Source organism: Crocodylus siamensis, chromosome 6 (assembly GCF_052110815.1).
Source record: "Crocodylus siamensis isolate JL-2025a chromosome 6, ASM5211081v1, whole genome shotgun sequence".
Classification (NCBI taxonomy): domain Eukaryota; kingdom Metazoa; phylum Chordata; order Crocodylia; family Crocodylidae; genus Crocodylus; species Crocodylus siamensis.
In genome coordinates this window covers 83,709,831-83,732,463 of record NC_143400.1, presented here as the reverse complement: position 1 = coordinate 83,732,463, position 22,633 = coordinate 83,709,831, and the positions used below count along the sequence as shown (strand labels likewise).

Here is a 22,633-nt window from a genome sequence, read left to right as displayed (position 1 = left end):
CAAAAGGTGGTGATGGGGTTAAGGTGTAACAGGCCCTGCCACAGGAACCTAAGCAAGGACCAGAGAGTATCCCCACAGAGCAGCAACCAGATCAGAACAGAGTCCAAACTGTTCTCTCACCTTTGAGGACAGCCCTGACGCCTCTTGACTCTGTTGGTACCCAGACTGCACTGACACTGCTCCAAACTATTTGTTAGTGACCCCTCTCTCCACTTTCTTGAGAAGCTCTCTCATAGGACCCCTTAGCATCAGAAATGCTTATGAAGCCAGTGAGTAAATATTTTGTGTTAACCCATGCTGGTTTAGTGCTGTACTAGACTCTCCTCCTTCAGTTGCTAGTGGTGAGGTTGGCTGCCACATGCTACATGGCAGCTCATGGAAGTCACCATACAAGCAAACAGCACAAACCAGCTCTTTCACTAAAGCACTGCAAGTTCTGTAAGCAGGCTACTGCAAACCACTATATTCAAGTACAGATCTAGTCTCTAGCCTCTCCACCAAACCTTAAGCTGTACTTATAGCTGCATAAAAGCCATCACACTTTGGTCATGTCTGCTTAGGAACTAAATGCAAACTTCAGATGCAGGGTATGTTCAACCCAAGCTTTTCCACCATTAGGAAGTACAGGCTTCTCCTGCTCTCAAGTACCTGACTGTCCCTATCCATTTCTCTAGGACTTCAGTATGACTCATCCTTGTGTTCAGCAAATCATATCTAGTGGGGCTTCCATTTAGCTTTGGAAAACAAGTACTTTTGATGGCCTTTCATTAAATAGGCCAGATCATGTCCTCCAATGCTCGCTTGTTCCTGCCCCCACATACCACCTTGCCTGGCCATATGATCATGGGACGAAAGGTAGAATGTAGTTGCAGACTCTATGATGGAAGGCCATATACACCACCAAGACTGGATGGTATCGTGTATACAACACACTGAGGAGCTGAAGGTGCCCATGCTGCTGCTCCAACCAGCATGAAATGGCCCTGCTTGTCTGGGCCTGTACGTCCTGGGGCCTTCTTGTGGCTGACCAGCATAGGTTTAGAACTGAAACATCACATCAGAAAACCCAGTTTCTTGTGGGGAAAAATTATCCTAAATTAAAACATACCTGGCATGCTCCTCTGGCAATTTCCTCTGCCGCTGCATATGAAACATTAAGTCTCCTCCATTGACATATTCTATAACAAAAAATAGTCTGAAACACAAAAAGTACATTACATAAGTGATTGTTTTAGCTATGCATACAGCCTTTATTGTTGTTCTGGTTTTGGACCCTTTAAAAAACAGAATTACCACTATCTGGCAAGATTCCTCCTTCCCTTCCCTATATAATATGGCTGGTCTATGCCATGAAAGTATTGGCACATTTCCATTTCCTTTCAGTGCTCTCTTCAAACAGTGGAACCCCATGTAAAGAGTCAACATATAAAATTTCTTCTGGGGTTTCCTTTCCTGAGGAAAGAAACTAATTAACCTTTCACTCTCTAACTATTACTGTGATCATTTTAGCAAATGTATGCATGCTTCCATCTCCTGCACACACAGAAGATACTGCATGCCTTTGCAGTTATGTTCAATTGCCATATCTACTTTTCTATGCCTAATCGCATGCATCTTAATGAGTTCCAAAATTCAACTTTTGGTCTTTCCTCAAACTACTCTTTCTTTGTCCAGGGCCAGTAATCTTAGCATTGTATTTTGCACAATCACTTCCTCATTCTTTTTAACAGTTGATTCATACCCAGGAGTTTGGGTAACACTTTGGAATAACAACACAATCTCTTTTGTGTCTGACTTATACCTGCTTTCTGTCTGGAAGCAAGAGTGCAGTCCAACAAGGAAGGGATGATTAGAAGCCTGTTCAAAAACATGTTTCTCTGTCTGAACCCAATCAATGTCCTGTTTAAAAAAAATTTCAAGCTCAGAAAATATTTTTCTTAGAATTATCAGATACACACAGAAACATTTACATTTCTCTTTAGCATCAGGAAAAATTATTAGATAACTCACAGTTTAATTCTTTTGATAAGTTTAACTCTGCATTAGACAACACAGTTACCAAAATAAGAGACTACCTAATGCTGTCTACAACTCTTTCATTTTAATTATGGTATATATGTATGAAGACTGCATATTCAGAACACTAATAAAGGAAGATCATCCCTGTTCAGAAAAACTGAAAGTCTGAGCAGAGGAAGGTGAAGTAACACAAGGGCTGAGGAATTAATGGGTAGAACTTAAAGAGTATATGGGTAAGAAAAGCATGGAAAATGAAGCTTTATTATGAATATGTACACTAAAGTAAAACCATAAGGAACAATGGATGTTCGTCCACGCTTTTACTTGTCAAAATGGGTGCCTCATATTAAAGTAGGTGCTCAAGTCATAATCAAAGACTTCACAACTGTTAAGCCACATTGAAATGAAGCTCCAGTCAGAAGAGCAATTAAACTTGCAATGTGATGTTCCCTGTTTGGTCTAAGTGACTTGATATATTAATAATTCTCAGTTTAGTTTAGTCAAGAAGCTTTTCTTAACTATATGCGTCACAAACTCAGCACAGAAAATGCAAATCAAGCCAAATTATCTACATAACTATCGCCCAGAAAGCATTCTGTTGGGACTGGTAGGCCTTCAACAATACCTACAAAGCCCTACACCCTCCCACATATTCGTAATTAATAGGTCCTTTAAATGAAACTTAAGAAGCAATTCTGTTGTATTCACAGACAATGTGGACTCCAAACTAATAACTGACCATGCCAAGTACTGAAGTTTACAAAGGGAGGCTAACTGTCAGAGAACATGGCTTCTTAGTACTCCCCTTCAAGGGAATAACTGAAGCTCATATTATAAAAGTCAAACCTGGAAATTCAGTCAGTTATAAACGTGCCAATTAAGATCTAAATGTGGTAGCCTGTTCCATGAGCTTTCAATATTATTTGTTTGAAAAAAAAGCCAACATGCATTTAGACAAATCTCTGAATACAGTGAAACTGCAAGCCTAATGTATGAACACCAGATGCAAATTCTTCAAAGAAAGCTATCTGCTCCACTCCTACAAATATTTCTTACCTCATCATCATTGACTAGTTCTTTTTTCACAACTTTCATTGCATAGATACGTTCAGTTTTCTTCAATCGAACAAGAAGTACTTTAGCATAGCTGCCTCTTCCAATAACCCGGAGCAGATCAAAATCCTGAAGGCCCAGACTAGAGGAAGCTTTGCCACTTTCTCTAATGCTCATTGCCTATTAAGATTAAAATAATTGAGCAAACTTACTACTATGTTATTAACCACAGTTGTCTGAGAGAATGAGGTTCACACAATTTATACATTTATTCTGCTGCAATAGTGATTAATAATTATCCTTTATTTTTCTCAAAACTGCTTTGTATTTTAATATTAAAACTACCAGGGAGTAGAGACTAGAGATATTTTAAAGATGTTTACTGCACCTAGAATTCTGTACAACTCCAAACTATATATTCTCACAAGTGGACAAGTTTGAAAACTGTACAAGTTGATGGCTTCAGTATAGTTTACGTGTGTGTCAATCTCCAAATCATTAGGATTTATAATTGTAAAGATGCTGATGGTAGGAAGCTATTCAAAAACCATATCATCTCTTAAACTGGAATAATAAGACATTTACCTCTTTTTCTTCACCAACATGATCCAGACTTTCATGACTTGAAGGATTATATGGAATTACTGGGAGAACAAAGCAAAAGAAGTATTCAATATATGCATTAAAAATTAAGACCAAAGATACTTTCTATTGCCCAGAAGGCTCCAGTGCTAAAAACAGTTACATTTGTTTTACCAGCTAAGCCTTTTTGAATATCCATATTAATTCTTTCATCAATTGCCCACTGCTAATTAACATTATAAATTTTAAAATTCTGGCCTATGAAAGTATGACATTATGCTTTATCTGCACAGATCTCTCATGCAGTGCTTTCTACAGACGTGGGCAATGGTATAGTACAAATTGACTTCCTTTGTGTCCTGTAGTTGTAATAGTAAGTAGGGCTGTGCAAAGCTTCAGTCTCTGATTTGATTCGACAGATTCGGCCTGATTCGGTGGCCGAATCTCTGAATTGAATCAAGAGACCCTTTAATTTCTCTGAATCAAATCGGAACCCTCCAAATTGATTTGGGGAGATTCAGCAATTCAGACATAGACATAGCTTTAAATGTTTTTTCTACCTGCCTCTAGGTAGCAGGCAGCTCGTGAATGCCGCAATGCTGGTGCAGATGGAATGTCCCATGGGGTGGGGCCCAGTGCACTCGGCAGCAGACCACGGAGTGGACCAGAAGCAGTTCTGGTCCACTTCCAGGTCTGCCAGAGAGAGTGCTGCCCGCCCCCCCACCACATCCCCCCAGCTCAGTGTCTGGTGCCTCCTGGGTCTGGGAGGGCACCCGGGGTCCTCCCGCGGCCGACTGCCAACTCCCCGGTGGACTTGAAAGTGGACCAAAAGTACTTCCAATCTACTTCCAGGTTTGCCGCCAAGCATGCAGGGCGGGCTCCCCCACACTCCTGTGGGGTGCCCCATCCACCCCAGCATTGTAGCATTCACAAGCCACGCCTGATACCTCAAGGTATGTAGAAAAAAAATTTAAAGCTGTGTCCATGTCCAAATTGCTGATTCTCCAAATCGGCATCAAATCTTCAGATTCAGATTTGGTCACTCTGAAGCAGGGACAGTGATACAAATCAACAAATCAAATCTGATTCAGGCCGAATCCAAATCAAATAGGACCCATTTTGTATGCTCCTAATAGTAACTAGGGCTCCACAAAGCTCTGTGTGCTGATTCAATTTGGAGAAGATTCGGCTGATTCAGTGGCTGAATCTCCAAATCGGAATCGAATCGGGGACCAATAAAAAGGTCTGAATTGATTCAAAACTCTCCAAATTGATTTGGAAAATATTTGGAGAGATTTGGAGATTTGGGCAGTCCTCACTCGCTGCCTCAGGGAGCTGGACCCGGCAGTCTCCGTGCCAGTAAGTAGGCGGTGGGGGGCAGGCACTGGAGGAGTGGGGAAGGGGACCATAGGAGGACCCTTGCTCTCCTGCCTGCTTCCCCAGCCCCCGAGTGCCCTCCAACCCCTGCCTGCTCTCCCAGCCACGTTAAGGGCTGCCCTGCCTGGCCCTAGTGTCCTGGTGCTTAAAAAAAAGCCCTGCATTCACTGGCTCCTGCCAGGGGGGGGGGTGCCCCCCGCCACGGCACAGGGCAGTAGGGTGCAGCAGGGCTCTCCCCCCTGCCTGGCAGGAGCCGGTGAGTGCGGGGCTTTACAAAAAAAAAAAAAAAGAAAGAAGAAAAGAGCCTGGACACTGGGGCCGGGCAGGGCAGCAATTGACAGGGCTAGGAGAGCGGGCAGAGGGTGGTGCCTGTTTGATTCTGAGATTCGGAAGCAGCTGAACCTCCAAATCAGATTCGGCCAAATTGATTCTGGACAGTGATTCAAATCACCTAATCAAATCACTGTCCCTCAAAATCGGCCAACTCTGAATCTGAAGCAAAAACTAGCTGCTTCGCACAGGCCTAATAGGAACTAGATTCAAATTCCAAATGCGATGACTACCATTCTTACATATACAAGGAATAATAATAGCGAGGCATCTGGGACACTGATCTAGGAGATATGATCAGATATCAATTCTAATTATAGCTAGCTAAATTATTTATAGTGTTACACAGAACTAACCACAAACTATTTCTATAAACCCTCTTAACGAAGTGTAAATCTAAAACATCAGGTGGGTCATATTTGTTCTCCATCTTCATAATTTTTTCTTAAACAGACTTCATTCCTTTTTCCCCTGAACAGAACTAACTAGTGTCATTTTATTAATATCTTACAGTTATTCCTTGTAAAACGCTGTATTTTCATTATGAGGAGTTTAAAAACAAAATTTTAACTGATTACATTCCAGCAATTTCAGGTACTTTAAAGAGTATTTAATGTATTAGCTTTACCTGGTTCTATGTTATCTGGATGCACTGATGACTGATCCATAGGTATTATAGGCTCCTGAAAATATTCAGAGTAATGGTTTATACAGTTTACCAATTACAGATTAATACAATGTAATCTGGCTTTGGGACTGAATTTATAGAAGGATCAACACAAGCAGTTACCCTTTTGAGTCTGAGAAACTTAAGCTCTTTGAAAAGGGGATTCCAGGTTACTGAGTCTCTTTCTAGTAAAAGAGAGTACTGTGGATAATCTTTAAGGACCAAAACAGTTAAGTTTTTTACTAAATCAAGCAGCATCCATATGGCATTGAATTCAGTTGGTTACTAGAAATGCGTGGAGAAACTAGCACTTTTCCAATTCTCCTTCTCCCACTCACCTGGGCAGAGAAAGTTACAGTGACTGGCTATGAAAGAGTTTTTTCTTTGTCCTCAAATAAATTTCTATCTATTGACTATTCCAGGGACACCCAAATTACAACAAATAGAATTCACAGCTATGAACTGAGGTTATACACATGCTCCAGAGTTGGGGGTGTGGGGAGCCACTTTAATTACAGAGGCTCTGAGAGATGCTCTAATTAAAGCACTCACAGTTTCACATGTATTCAGCATCCCGCACTTCAAAATGGCAACGGGGTGCTTCAACTAAAGCTCATTTGACGAGCTTTAGTTAAAGTGCCCTACTGCCATTTGGAAACACAGGGACGCTGAATACACATGAAGCAGAGGCTGCTGGAGCATGTTAATTAGTAAACTCTAGCAGACTCGCAGCAGACTTGATTAACTGAGTTTGCTCCAATGCCTGCTAATTAGTACATGTTAGAGCAGATGTCCATCGCAGGTACAGGTGTTCTATGTTTTGAGTGAGCTCTAGGGAATCTACTACATCAAGAGTAGGGGCAACCTTTTCTGGCTGCAGGTCAGAGTGACCCATGTTGGTGGATGGGTGGGCACTAGGACCCTGCTGCTGCCAGTGTTTGTCCCCCCGCAGCAGCAGAAGGCACCCCACAGAATATGGAACCTGAAGCCCCATGTCTGCAGGCCAAATCCAAAGATTCTGTGGGCTGTAGGTTGCTGACCACTGTACTGGATCATGAGGCCTAGGAACTAAACACTGCTAACTTACTGGGTAGCTCTAAACAAATCAGTTTCTTTGCCCAAGTTTTCTTTCCTGAAACATGGAGATATTTCTTACCTAACACGTTTGCATATCATTAGAGGAGTATAACTTGCATCAGTGAAATTAATGGTGGAAGTGTACATTTTATTTCTGAGAAGCAAAGTGAAGTACAGCCATCAGCACCTGTCCAGTAGTCACAGAGGACCTCAATGTTGTAGTTACAGGCTCCATGCTCAAGTCACTATTCTGTAGTGTTTTGTTTCAGAGGAGTGATTAGATGAAGTTCACTTACTGGTGGAAGTCCATGGCGACCACATTCAATGTTGACAAGTTTGTGACACTTCTTGTGAACAAGGAGTTTGCAGTTGATGCACTTATAGCCCTGACGCCCCAGGCCCCATATTCGGTCAGTACATATGGCACAATGAGCTCTCTAAAAGGACAAGTCAATAAAATTCAGACAAAGAACAATCAAACTAGTAGTATCTTTTCATTATTTGCATTATAGTAAAAATATAAGAACTTGAATGAGGGGCCCTGCATTCTTGTTAATGGACATAAAAAGTTGGTCCCTACACCAAAGGGCTTGCAATTTAAGTGCAAGCAAAAGCAAATGGGTGGAGACAAGAGATAAACAACACAAAGTAACAATAAAATTAGAGGTATACCAATAAAGATTTTCTTGGCCGATACCGATAGCCAATGATTAACCAACTGTATTGGCCGATGCTGATCCAGTAACGGATATTTAGTAATAGCACAAAGCATTTTAAACTACTGACATAAATAAATCTTTTTATTTTTTGGTTGTTTTCCAATTATAAACACACACGCACATGCCTTCTGCCTGCTCTGGCCCTTGATGAGGAAGGCAGTGACCACCTTATTCCTAAGCACATCACCCCCTCACTCACAGCTCTTACTGCAGCTCCGCTCCCCACACAGCCAACACTGCCATCTCAGGTGGGCAGGGCAGGCCCTCATGCAAACAGTGGCATTGGGCATGTTTTGAGCCCTAGGACATGCCATTGCCTCAGCACCGGTGGGCCCCACACAGCTGAGCTCCTGTGGCTGCTGGGGAGAAGCCACTTTTGCAAAGGCGCCCAGCGCCCAGCAGAGCGGACTGTCCCTCGCACAGAGTCCTTTTGTTCCTGAGTGTGGAGCTCTGTGACCGCTCCCCAGTGCCCCCTCCCCCTGCTCGTTGGGACCTGTAGTCTGCTGCAGGCTTGGGTCAGCAGCAGGGTGTTGGGAACGGACTACGCTTGCCAGGGTGCTCTGGACATGCGGTTGTAATTATTGGCTACAACGACCAAAGAAAGCCAATAGCTGATAACAGGTTGGGGGGTTTTTTGTTTGTTTTTTTTAAATAACGGTGCTGATCCAACAGCCAACCGATATATTGGTGCACCCCTAAAAAAAGTTAAATACAAGTACCAGTTACATTTAGATGGTTTGTACACAGTAGAGCAATAAGTGCAAAGAGCAAACATGTAGTACAGGCCAGGTAAAGGCAAATGAAGAGGACCGCAAACCAAAAGAAAAAGCAACAACTGGAAAAAAACCTATGTGATAAGGGTGCCTAAAAAGCCAAGGCAGGAAGTGGTTAATGATGACTTTCAGCAGCCTGAAGTGAAAGATGAGGACTGAGGAGGGATCCTGGGATCTGGCTAGGAAGAGTTCAAACAAGACCTTAAATAAAACATCCTCAGTGGAACAGAAACAGCAGATTTGGAAAGGGTCAAAGAGGGAAAGAAGAGGTAATCCATGCAGTGGATGGCAGATAACATGAAACACAAACCATCACTAAATAATTTAATTCTCTCTGAGAAAAGGACCTAAAAAACAGTATTAACTCCCACATATGGAGGCTGGCTGGACAGACTTCTCACAATTCTTACTTGCAAGGTATAGAGAGAACTCCATGTTCCACAAGCAAGACTCAAACATGTTTGTTCCCAGAGCTCAGGAAGTGCCAATGTCTATTGGGAGCTCCGTACCCAACCTGCTCTTTCAGTTCACAGCCACTTAATACCAGTGCTGGTGTCCTCTGGGAACAAATTAAAAGACTATGGCTGCATTTGTATTGCTGATACAGTAACTTGTGTGTGCAGTACTAATTCAAAATAAACATGTGAGTTACTCTTATTTGAATAGCCTAAATGTTAAATTGTACTGAAAGTACATGGCTATCAATGACCAACTGCTATAAATAACACACAAGCAAAGTAGCAATGCTCAAACTAGTACAATACACTTCACTAACCTTCAGCATACTTTTTGTTTATCAGACAATACAAGCAGTTCCTTTTGTCTGATACCACACAGAGGGCAAGGCCAATTTTCTATAGAATAAATTTACCTTTTAATCTTTTGAGGGTGTAACATTACACAGTTATAAGAAAAGCTGTGTCTGTTTTAGGGCTGGATTCAAAGTCTTACCCTATTAAACCGCTTTGCTTGAAAAGTATGACCATTTGCACAGTACAGCTTTCGCCACCGGCGGGCACCACGACGATAAATGGATTCTAGGAGGAAGAAAAGTAGAAACAGATGAATGAAAGTGTAAATATGGCACTTGAAAGCATGTGGTACATTATACAAACTACTTTAAAAGAATGAAGGCTTCAGGAAGATTTCACTAGGAATTTTCTGCATGAAAATAACTACAAATGCACCTTTGCTCAGATCTGATACTTGTAAAGGATTCTATTTTTCTTAAAACAAAATGCAGAACCTTCAGATATTTGGTATGTGAACTTTAGTTTTCTATAATCTTGCTTGTAACTGTGTAGGAATGTGGTGTATGATAATCCCAACCACACATCCCTAGAAACTTCTGTAACTTCACAGAAGAGGTAGAAGTCAGAAAGCAACAGCTTACGATGCCCTACATTTCCTTAAGAGTGCTGACACAAGTGATATTTTTCATGCAATCGGGCCCCTGAAAGCACTCTACAGCTGTGACTTAACGCATGCATGGCTGCAGAATGCTTTTAAAACGGCCTGTTGCACAAAAAGTTAACCCTGGTAAAATTAAGTATTAAGTGAAGGTACTCTAAAGGAGAGTACCTTGGAGAACTTATGTTCCCTCCAGGGTAAATTTTTCATGCAGGGACAGGACTGGGCTGGTGCTCATGCCAGCAGCAGTAGCCCAGCCATGTCTTAGGGCTGTCAGTGCGGGACAGAAGGGGAAGAGGAGGGAGCAGACAGCACAGAGCTGCCTGCTGCTTTTGAATGGCCAGGGGGAAGGGGTGGAACAAAGCACCCTCGCCTTGCAGGCCTGGCCTGGCTCTCCCCAGTACCCCAGCCAACAGCTCTGTGCTGGTTGCTTCCTCCCCATCCCTCCCATGTTGACAGCCCTGGAGCTGGGGGATAGGAGGGGCTGTGGACAGGGGCGGTTTGGTAGCCTCTTCAGAGACTGTTGAAGCACCCCCACCTGCTGGCCACAGCTGGTGCAGACAAGCTCCAGCCCTCACCCCTGCCCCAACAGGACAACATCTGTTGTGCTGGTGGGGGGGAGGGATGGCTCTAACTCATGGCGCTTTATGTCCAGCACCATGAGTCAGAGTGGGGGCCCTGAACATCCATAAACAGCCTAAATAGACTGAACCAACCTAGTAGAACTTCCAAGGGTGAATGGGTAGGGATGCAATCTTAAAATTAAGAGCAGTACTGAATACAAGTCATCAAATCATTCTTACAATAAGGGGGCATGGAGAAGAACCCCAAGAACCATTATTTCGCAGAATATTTCTTCCAACAGCTCTGAATGCAAACCCAGTCTTTACAGAAAGAGTACCTCTCATTCATGCTAATTAGTGTCCACAATTTAAAGAGGCAATAACTTCCTTTTCCATTTTTTCAGGGAATTTTAAAGCTGCAAGATCCTCAAGTCTATTTAGTTTTCATATTATAACAAATTTCTGCAACAAGACAGCAATGTTTGAAATGGTGAAAACACCCTAACTGTATACTACATTTCAGTTAAAAAGACTAGACAGTATTGTTAGTCATTTAGTCTACCCAGACCTGGGAAGAGACAAAGCTAGATTAGAAGAGTTATAGCCACACTAGCTAGACTTAGACATCTCAGGAATCCCTTGCGATATTCAAAATCAGCAGATGTTTACCAGTTCAAATTCTATTATAAGATAAATGTGCTATGACCATTTTCAAGAAGGGATTTTTACAACAAAAATGAGCTTACTATCTTCTCCTGGACAGGGCATGCCGGGCCTTTCTGGTACACAAGGAAACACTGTAAAATAGACAGAGACTTCAGATTAAATCTCATTTCAGATATTAAAGAAAACATATTAAAAAGACAAATAGTTATAATGGACAGTTGGATTATCTGAGAAGACAGAGTACAAAGACTTCACAATACAAGGTCTGTGAGTGGCTATACCAAGCCACTAAGAATCCTGAAAGAAGAAAACTAATAAAACAAACACAGGCTTCTAAACCTGTATCTCCTTATTTTCTACTTTTGATTTTTTTCAATTCTTCCATATTCTTTATTCTAAAAAGTCATTTAAACAAATTATTAGCTGAGCAGAGATGTGGTGTACCAAGTGATCACTGACTCTTTCACAAGGATGTGAAAAATTAATGTAAGTTTGTTAATTTTATCTGTTCAATGACAAACTGACTTCCTTACTGAGGGCTTAAGCAATCTCTACTTCTACCAGATGCATACGTATATCAGAGTCCCCAGACTGTTTCTATAGTGTGAATGACATTTTAACAGTCTTTGTGGCTATTTTTAATTTTGTGTACAGTTGCCCAATGTCTTTATTAGAAATGTATTACCTACATGACAAAAATATTAGAAAATCATTTGCTAATTGATTACTGTGCGTCAGGCTTCTACCAGCCCAAGGGGATCGTCCTGCCTGATAAGACGCAGGATTACCAGGGTAAGGGCAAACATACGCCCATCACTGGCATAGATCTTGTGAAAGAACACCTTGCAAGGGAACACCTGGACATGCCCAAATCAGCTGGCCCGGGTGGAATGCACCCAAGAGTGCTAAGGGAACTGCCTGACATCATAGCGTAGCCAATGGTGAGGATATTCGACAACTCTCAATTCAGGTATATAGGGATAAAAAAGAAGGCTCAGGGTAGCATAGACAAGACAAACTAGGACAATTGGTGACAGATAAGGGGGGACAAAGCTGAGCTCTTCAATGAGTTTTTTGCTTCTGTATTTCTGAACTTGGATCAGGACAAATCCCCCAGTTGGATCATAGACAGGCATAAAGGGGTAACCAGCCCACCAACTGTTAGCACCAACTTAGTGAAGAGACACTTGGAGGGGCTGGATGTATTTAAGTCAGCAGGCTTGGATGATCTTCACCAAGGGTGCTGAAGGAATTGTCCAGTATCATAGCAGAGCCACTGGCACAGCTGTTTGAGCACTCTTGGTGCTAAGATCAGGTCCCAGAGGACTGGAAAAGGGCCAATGTGATCCCTATTTTCAAGAAGGGAAGGAAGGAGGATCCAAGTAACTATAGACCGGTTGTCTCACCTCTATCCTCAGTAAAACTTTTAAAAAAATTATTAAGGATAGCTGTGGGTATCCAGCATGCTAAACAGCAACCAGCATGGATTTATGGGAGGTAGATCCTGCCTGACTCCCCCCAGACGTGGTGCACTTTCAAGAAACACCTGGATGCCTATCTTGCTGGGATCATTTGCCCCCTGCTGACTTCCTGCCCCTTGGGCAGGGGCTGGACCCAATGATCTTGCAAGGTGCCTTGCAGCTCTAATGCCTATGTCTATGAAATCCATGATAATATTATTTGCGTATAGTAAAATAAGGTCATTAACAGGACAGAAGAGTGAGTGCCATTAGCTGCTCATAGATTAGTTTTCTGACAACCTCTAATATAAACGTGTCTGTTTACATGCAATATTATGTATTTATGATCTTCTCCATGCTAGTAATTTTTGATATAGCCCCAGAAAAATACTGCTAGCTGTAATAATAGCAGAAACAATGTAGACCACTGAGAAGTAAGATATGATACTAGCTTGATCACTTCAACATATCGTCAAATAATCAATAGAAGTGGAGGCAGGAAATATGGACATACATATTTCAGGACAAAGCAAAGATATACTTGGGCTAAGCAGAATTTCTGGGCACTTCTACATTCACTCTATGGAATCTTCTCTTCCCTATGTCCTCAGTGAAAATTATTAGCATTTTAATTCCCTGCTCCAGAAAGTAGAAACATTCACCATTGTATAAGCCTTAAAAAAGCTCACTAGAAAAAGAGAAACAGTAGTTAGTCTCAGATATCTGTCTCTGCTCTAACTGAAATTACAAGTTTTCATTTGTGCCTACATGGATGAAATAGAATTCAATTCAATTTCGGTTTCTGAAGCCATTTTGCTTTCATTCCCCAAAACAGGGGTCATGCTAAAACATCATGCTTGCACCTTTTTCTTGGGAGCCAGCTGCTTTCTTCTATTACTTCAAAATTTAGCTTCTGCAGGTTCTAGGTCTCCACATACAAAGAAAAATATTCTAACACAAGCAGAGGCAGTACTAATTCACTTAGCCTGGAGAAATAACCACAGTGGGCCAAACAATAGCTTGGACAGGTATGAATTGTTCACATACAGCACTGCCAGTTTTTTAACTGTTCAGCATTAACTTTAAAATATTCTGTTCCATCTTGAAGTCTGACCAAAGTACCTAACTTAGGCCTGTGAATGAAGATTATTAGTTTATTTTCTTTTATTTGACTCCTACTTTAAAAGCAGCAAGCAGGGAATAGGACCCAGCATGGTATGAACAACACAGTCAGCTTCCTGCCAGCACAAGCATGCCAAGCACTACTGTACCAAATGCGAGGAGGCTTTCTTTCCACTTCTATTTCTACATGTTATTCACTGCTAGCAAGTTTTCCAACAACGCTTTCACCAATCAAGGTAGCATTAGCAATACTATGGGATTTTGGTGCAGCAGTCTTCTTTTAAGAATATCAAATCATTTGGTCCAGTAGTCTTTGATGCTTGGGTGGATGAGAAGGGGAGAAAAGTACAAACTAGCAAATTTCAATATTCAGATGTGATAAGGAAGACCAAATCAATATCCAGAGGAACAGAAAGAAGGGTGTACTGGCTTATTTGTATAAGGAAAAAGAAATTAAGCTCTACTCTACCATGAATTAGCAGCTCAGAATCTTTGTTTAATTCATATAACCGGAAAGCTTCTTCCAACTCCAGCTGAGAAGAAACCGTACATGGGTCTCCTAAAAAGAAAGAAAGAAAAAAAAAAAGTGTAATTTGAAGATATAGCATTGTGATGGAATTTTGCCACAACTGCTTTTAATTTTTGTCACGACACGTTCATATCTATATTAGTGTTTCTAAGTTATGCATTCTTAATGCTTCTAGTCAGTCAGAAAAGAGAATCCTGTTCCAGAGATTGTAGCTAAACTCCCCCCAGATTTAATAAGAGATTTTGTGAGTTGTTTACTTTGTACTATTTTGGCTCGTCTCATAGATATTTTGTACGAGAAACAAACACGGTTACTCACACACCACATAAGAAAAACCATGAGCCATATTTTAGATTTCTAAAATTATATTGCTTTTATACATGAAAAAGTGATGAGACTATGAAAAATTTGCTACAATGTTCGTCCAACATAAAAAAAAGAAATGGAACAAATTACTCCAAAAACAACTTTCCCAGCCTCAAATTAATCATCAGGGGAACAACACCAACACCGTACAACATTCCAACCTCAGACTTGATGAAACTGAAAGCAGCGACCAACCCTCAAATATCATCACTCTCGCCACACACACGCTTACCAAAACTGAAAAATCTGTCCTTTCTAAAGGCCTAAATTTCTGTCCAGAAAAATACACTAATAAAAATACTTCAATGTGGAAAACTAGAATTCTTCTGACGCCTCCGCCTCCAGGAATATTTCCATGACCAAAATGAATCCACTTCCAACAATAACTCATCCTCTGACAACATTGAGGAAAAGATCAACCCCAAAAAACCACAAAGAACATCAGATTGGACAGGCAGTGGATGAAACCCTAACCTTGACCGCTACACTGGCTGCTTCAGGGAAAGAATGAACAATGAAATAATCAGCAACACGCCACCAAAACGACCTCTCTCTACCACAGAGAAAGGCCATAGAATCTCTAAAATTGAACCACCAAATAGTAATAAAACCAGCAGGTAAAGGAGGAGCCAGAGTCGTCGTAAACCACGAAGGCTACATAAAGGAAGCCAATGGACAACTCTCTGACACCATCAACTACAAAGAACTACAAAAAGACTCTACTCCCCTTTTCACCATGAAACTCAATAATACCATCAAATCATTTCCATCAAAACTACAAGAAAAACTACAGACCTTGATCCCCCCCCACTACCCAACCCAGGGACTTTTTACATGCTCCCTAAAATCCACAAACAAGGGAACCCTGGCAGACCTATCATATCCAACCATGGGACCCTAACTGAGGAAATATCAGGTTTCATTAAATCAATCCTAAAACCACTTGGACAAAACTTGTTCTTTGAGTGACAAGACACTACAGAAACTTAAAAACATAGACCACCCCCCCAGCACCCTCCTAGTCACCATGGACATTACCAGCCTATATACCAACATCCCACACCAAGATGACATCCAAGTCTGCTTTACAAATCTACAAGACCAAGATTACAACTCCGAGTACAGACCCAAAGATATTACTGACCTTATACACTTCATGCTCTCACACAACAATTTCACTTTTAATAACCAACACTTCCTCCAGACCATGGGCACCAAAATGCCCCCACAGTATGCCAATCTTTTTATGAGCCACCTGGAAGACTTCCTCAAGGACTGCACCATCAAACCCTTGCTATATTTAAGATATATCGATGAAATCTGCATCACTTGGACTGAAAACCTGCAATCTCTGATTGAGTTCCATCAGAAATTCAACAATCACCATCCCTCCATCCGACTATCTCTTGAATACTTCAGCACCAATATCTCCTTTTTAGACACGATGAGCAGCATTCATAATGGGAAAATACAGACCTCGTTATACAAGAAACCCACAGACCAACAAACGTATCTGCACAGAACCAGCAGTCACGCTGAACACACCAAATAGCTGTGATATACAGCCAAACCCTCAGATACCACTGAATTTGCACTGAGGAAAACACCTGGGATTGCCACCTCACCAATCTTAAAAAGGCTTTCACCTAACAAGGACACTTCTCCAGAGAGATAGATAGCACGTTTGAAAGAGCCACCTGAATACCACGTGAAAAACTGCTGCAGTACAGAAGAAAACCCCCATGAATCACACACTGCTGGTTATGACATATCACTCCTCCCTCATACCCATATGGGAGATCCTCAAACAGTTGCAACCCATACTAGAAAGACACCCTATTCTTAAAGAGATCTTCCCAGAGCCACTCATCCTAGCTTTCAAGCAAGCATGAACCTCATTAACCTCATCCCCAGAAGCAAACTTCCTCAGGCCCAGAACACACCAAATGGATCCAGACCATGCCATGACAAGAAATGCAAAACCTGCCAGTACATCTCCACTACACTCACAATTACTACACCCCACAACAGAGCCATCAGCATTCCCAGATCTTACAGCTGCACCTCCAGAAATGTAATACTTCTCATCCAATGCACCAAATGCCCTGATGGAAAATATGTAGGAGAGACCAACCAGAACTGCACACCAGAATGAACACACACTGGAAATCTCTCAAAGACAGGAATACCCAATTACCTGTGGGGGCACATTTCTCACAGGTACCTCTCCACTATTCAGCTCCCTTCTCTCCCCACCACCCAGCCTGCCTCTCACCCACTGTCTCCTCTTTTTACATCTTCACTAACCGCCTATCTTGGATGCATACCAGCCCAGCCACTGGCTAATTTACTTTTAATTCCATGCAGGAAGAACACACACCAACTGTAGAAACTTCTTCAGCCTGACAAAGGGTTTTTAAACCCGAAAGCTTGCTTTCCCTTCTGCTTAAAATTTTTTTCCCCCCAACTATTTAAGTTGATCTATTTAAAGATATCGGATTCACCCAGATTCACATTGTCTGCCTATGTCTAGAATGTCAAACTCATCTGACCCCCTGGGCTGGAGGAGTGGTATGGGGCCGATTCCCTTGCCAGACTGGGCTCACAGGCCCATGTACATGCTCCCTTCCCACATATGTTGGATCTGGGGCAGGTAGTGCACAAATCCTGGGACTAGCTGGGTCAGACAGCGAGTGTAGATTCATAGATGTTAGGGTTGGAAGGGACCTCAATACATCGAGTCTGATTCCCTGCACAGACAGGAAAGCGCTGGGTTCAGATGATCTCAGCCAGATGCCCAGTCAACTTCCTCTTGAAGACCCCCAGGGTAGGGGAGAGCACCACCTCCCTTGGGAGCCCATTCCAGACCTTGGCCACTAATTGTGAAGAAGTTCCTCCTAATGTCCAGTCTAAATCTGCTCTCTGCTAGCTTATGGCCATTATTTCTTGTGACCCCCCCAGGGGCGCCTTGGTGAGTAGAGCCTCACCAATTCCCTTCTGTGGCCCCATGATGAATTTATAGGCAGCCACAAGGCCGCCTCTCAACCTTCTCTTGTGGAGGCTGAAGAGGTCCAGGTGCCTTAGTCTCTCCTCGCAGGGCTTGGCCTGCAGGCTCTTACCCATACGAGGGCCTCTGAACCCTCTCCAGGTTATTCACATCCCTCTTGAAGTGTGGCGCCCAAAACTGGACGCAGTACTCCAACTGCAGTCTGACCAGTCCCGATAGAGGGGAAGTTATCACCTCCTTGGTTCTTCTGTCTATCATGCATCTGCTGATGCATGATAAAGTGCAGTTAGCTTTTCTAATGGCTTCTCATCACACTGACAACTTATGTTCATCTTGGAGTCCACTAGGACTCTGAGATCCCTTTCCACTTCCATGTTGCTGAGCAGGTCAGTTCCTAGGCAGTAGGTGTGCTGGACATTTTTCCTCCCTAGGTGCAGCACTTTGCATTTCTCCTTGTTAAATCGCATTCTATTATTTTCTGCCCATTTGTCCAACCTGTCCAGGTCTGCCTGTAGTTGTTCCCTGCCCTCCGGTGTGTCCACTTCTCCCCACAGTTTTGTATCATCTGCAAACTTGGATAGAGTACACTTCACTCCCTCATCCAAGTCACTGATGAAGACATTGAAGAATATCGTAGTAGTGCAAGGGTGGGCAAAATACAGCCCATGGGCCAAATCTGGCCTGCCAGGCCATTCTATTCGGCCCGCGGAGCCCCTTAAAAATTGAGTAAATTAATATTTATTTGCCCTGGCTCCCTGTCAAAGCTGGCTGGAGCCAGGGGCACCAAAGGGAGCCCTCAGCAGGCTTGAGCAGCCCAGCCCCACCCACCCCCAGCCAGATCTCTGCCCCGGCCCTGCTCCAGCACTACATGGCTCCTGGCTGCATCCTGGGACCATGAAGCATGGGACCACACTGGTAGGCGTGTGTATGTGTGCGCACCCATGTATTGGCAGGCACAGGGACAAAGTGTGTGTGTGTTCATAGGATGAGTCCCACCCACACACCCCTCCATACACATGCACCTACGCCTCCTCTCACACTGACATACACAAACCCCAGCCACCTTTTCCCCATACCCACCCACACCACACATACCCACACACTCATGTGGCCACCATACAGCCAGGCATGGGAACGGGGGGCAGCTCTGACAGCTGAATGCAGATAAGTCATAAACTACTGCAAGACCATTTCAGGCTGGACATAAGGAAGAATTTCTTTACTGTCCAAGCCCCCAAGGTCTGGAACAGTCTGCCATTGGAGGTGGTTCAAGCACCTACATTGAACACCTTCAAGAGCAGATTGGATGCTTATCTTGCTGGGATCTTATGACCCCAGCTGACTTCCTGCCCTTTGGACGGGGGGCTGGACTCGATGATCTTCCGAGGTCCCTTCCAGCCCTAATGTCTATGAAAACTATGAAAGCCTATGGGGGGTTGGGGTTGGAAGGCCAGGCCTTGGGGACTTTGTGGGGGGTATAGGTGTGAAGTGTGTGGTGGTGGGGGGAAGGGGGGCAGGTGTTTGCTGGTGCTGAGGGAAGGTGTCTGGGTGCTGTGACTGCAGCAGGGTGGGAGGGTGGAGGTGCCTGCCCCTCTAGTGGTGGAAAGGAGCATAGGGGCCCATTGGGGGCACTGAGGAGCTGTGTTGCCGATTGCACCGGTGCTGGGGCTTGTGCTCACACAGGCTGGGCAGCTGGGAAGATGCTGTTCTGGGGGGAGGGAGTGGGGCTCTGGTCAGGATCCCTGGTGGAATGTGGGAGCCCCAGCCTAGGGCAGCGGGTGTCACAGGCATCCCCTCCTCCCTCCAGGCTGTGCCATGGTTAGACTCACTCTACCACCACCCACAACAAGTCTGAGCTGCTACAGCCACTGGACTCCAGCCAGGGTGGGATGGGAGCATCTGGGAGAGAGAGGCAGGGAGGCCTATGGCTTAGGAGTAATGGGCAATGGCATGGGCAGGACACTGACATATCAGGGTTGTTCAGTGCCACAAAGCCACAGCTGGACCTGCATCCTGGCGCGAGAAGGTGACAGGCAAAGCTCTAATTTTTCATAATGAAAAAAACCAAGATCAAACACCAAAACATTTTAGAATTTAGTATTTAGAATTTATTTTATTATAATGACTGAGGCACCAGTAGGCTTCCAAATTGCTTGAAAATTGTAAATATATCAATAAAATATTGAGTTAAATTGATACATATACATATATATGATACATCTATATAAAATTATTATTTTAATTTCTGTTGGATGCCTAAGAAATTGAAATGTTAATGTTTGATCTTCTTAGAAGATACTTGCCAGTTATTCCCTTTTAAAAAAGTCCATCTAATTAGCAGGGATCCTGGCTTTCTCTTTTTTTAAAAAAAAATCCCAAATTCTCTGATTAAAGCGCCCAAAATTACATTTACTTTAAATCATAGAATTGGGAGGGGCTTAAGTTTATTTAATTTTTTTAAAATAACAAATTCTCTGATCCCCCCCCCAAAAAAAATCTATATATAAAAATAAATAAATGAATGAATAAAATTTTGGGTGAGTTAATCAGAGAATTGAATATTTTTTTTAAAATCAGAGAATTCACAGTTTTTTTTTTAAAAAGAGAAAACCAGGATCCCTGCTGATTAGATGGATTTATAAAAGGGAATAACTAGCAAGTATCTTCCAAGATCAAACATTAACATTTCCGGTTTTTAGGCATCCAACATAACTTTAAAAAATAATTTTTATAGCAACAAGCATACACAAACTCTTCAGAAGTGCAGCTGTTTTTTTAATGTCAAAATACAAGACTGGGTATGTTTACTTGTTGTGTTAGTACAACACAATCATACCTAGAGTTTTCATTAAACAAAAAAAGATTAATATCCGATGGTTAATAAAGCAAGTCTCTCAGTGCATGTCAGGGATGCAACTAAGGTGGTACATCTAAAATTAGGCCAAAAAGCAGTTGAAGTTTGTATTACTTGAAAATTTACTTTTTCAGGGGAGTCGCATCCATTTATCTTAAGAGAGACTACCTTCATAATTAAGTTAGGTTTAGCTTTGTAAGCACACGCTGGATATATAAAATGGAAGTTACAATGTTTTTTATTTTACAGGGGCTAAAATAGTTAGACTTGGTAATAGAAATGACACAGGAAAAAATCCAGTAAATGATCATTACAATTAAACTGCTTAATAGTTTACTCCTGTACTTGTAATAGGCAGTTTATTTAGGCCATAATTCACTACTTACTGATTAAGCACTATATTTCCTGTTATATATGCCAACAACCATGAATAATTTATTCTAAAATAATAGAAAGAAAATAGCATGTGCATGAAAGACAATTTACATACTACGTGTATTAAAAAAAGATGTACTGATGTTTTTTTTAAGTTCTGGAAAAGGATTCTGAAATAAGCCAAATTACAAGTTTCTAGAAAAACTTGATTAGAAGAATTGACAATATTTTGGACAGCCAGGCAAACACTGCATGCATATGAATTATATTTAGTAGATGCCATGGGATTTTACAAGCACTCAGCACTGGCTTGACTCTGCAACCTCTGAAGCTACAAAGCTGAAGTTAAGGGGTCTGTTAGGTTTGGGGTTTTTTGAGGAGGAGGTATGGGGACACATTCTGTATGTGTAGAACAAAGATTCGGAGAGCTTCAAATTGATTCAGACCTTTTTATTCATCTCCTGATTCAATTCAGATTTGGAGATTTGGCTGCCAAATCGGGCCAAATCTCTTCCAAATCGAATCAGCAGCCGAAGCTTCGCACAGCCCTAACAGCCAGTCCAGGAGTAGCCATAGTTTTTTTGGCCAGAATGCCGAAAACCCCACAATGTCTACCCTGAAAAGTGCCAGAGTGTCGCGGAACAGCTGTTTGCAGCCTCCAGGCTGCAGCCGGCCCACGGAGCCCAGTCTGCTTGCAGCAGCTGCCTGCTGGGAGCAGCCTGAGCTCCATGGCTGACAGCAGCTGCTGCCCTGGCTGGTGGAGGTGTGCTGAGCAAAATGGGCTTGCGTGCCAGGGGTTGTTGACCCAAGCTAGTTCATTCCCATAATGGAAGTGAGGAGAATGATATTTTTCAGGCCCTCAACTCAAAAGCTGAAATTCTCTTTCATTGCATACATATATAGTTGTAGAAATATTTGTAAATAGATGTTTTTCTATTAAAAAAAAAAGAAGTTAGTGTTCAGTTAAGGCCTAACCTCATAATGGAAGCAGCTGTTCTAGGAAATTCTCAGTGCTACCATAATGGTGGAGGTACATACTGTAAGTGTACTCCATGTCACTGATAAATTGAATCATCATTTATGTCCATTCTACAGTGTCACTCATCTGCCCTGAAGCAATGAGGCTGCAGCCAAATGGTCTTTTCAGACCTCTTGAGTTCATATTACCATCTGGCAAACCTGCTCATTCAGTACTTCCATGGTTTAAGCACTGACTGTGGACCAGTGCTGAAGCTGAACAAACTGAACCTCTTTTAATTTTGGATGGGAAAAGTGGTGTCAAGTAGAAAATGACAGCGATGCACAACCCTGCTTACACAGCTGTGTGTTTACCATTATATTTAATATGTAGTTCAGGAAATGGTTCTACACGTAAGACCTAAGGTTTTGAGCTGAACCTTCAGTCTCTGAGCATAACCTTTTGGTTTCATACTCAAAGCCAGCCTTTGTTTCAAACCTAGAGCCAGGAATTGGGCACTTGCAGCCTAACAGCTCCACATGGAACGTCTCTATTAAGCAACAAGGAGACTCCACACTGCTCTTCGATGGAGCGAGGATAATTGGGACTTTAAGTAAGTACTGTCAATACATGCTCAGTATATAAACAAGTAATTTACGTATTTTGATGCCCAAGAAATTGAAGTTTTACTGGCAGCTCTATAATGGAGGTCAACCTTAGGACCAT

At 42.5% G+C, this 22,633-nt stretch overlaps 1 protein-coding gene and 1 pseudogene across 1 annotated transcript in view; one reads left to right on the top strand and one right to left on the bottom strand.

The window, feature by feature from the left end:
- PRKCI (protein kinase C iota) overlaps positions 1–22,633 on the bottom strand; it is a 47,861-nt gene that overhangs the window by 13,862 nt on the left and 11,366 nt on the right. Inside the window, exons 3-11 of the mRNA XM_090055879.1 lie at positions 14,288–14,377; positions 11,317–11,367; positions 9,549–9,634; positions 7,402–7,542; positions 5,990–6,044; positions 3,658–3,716; positions 3,076–3,252; positions 1,802–1,899; positions 1,109–1,195 (exon numbers count right to left, since the gene is read on the bottom strand). Of these exons, the coding sequence (XP_089912005.1) occupies positions 1,109–1,195; positions 1,802–1,899; positions 3,076–3,252; positions 3,658–3,716; positions 5,990–6,044; positions 7,402–7,542; positions 9,549–9,634; positions 11,317–11,367; positions 14,288–14,377 (844 nt within the window). The remainder of the gene's footprint in view (positions 1–1,108; positions 1,196–1,801; positions 1,900–3,075; positions 3,253–3,657; positions 3,717–5,989; positions 6,045–7,401; positions 7,543–9,548; positions 9,635–11,316; positions 11,368–14,287; positions 14,378–22,633) is intronic.
- On the top strand, positions 15,741–22,552 carry LOC149863094 (uncharacterized; annotated as a pseudogene).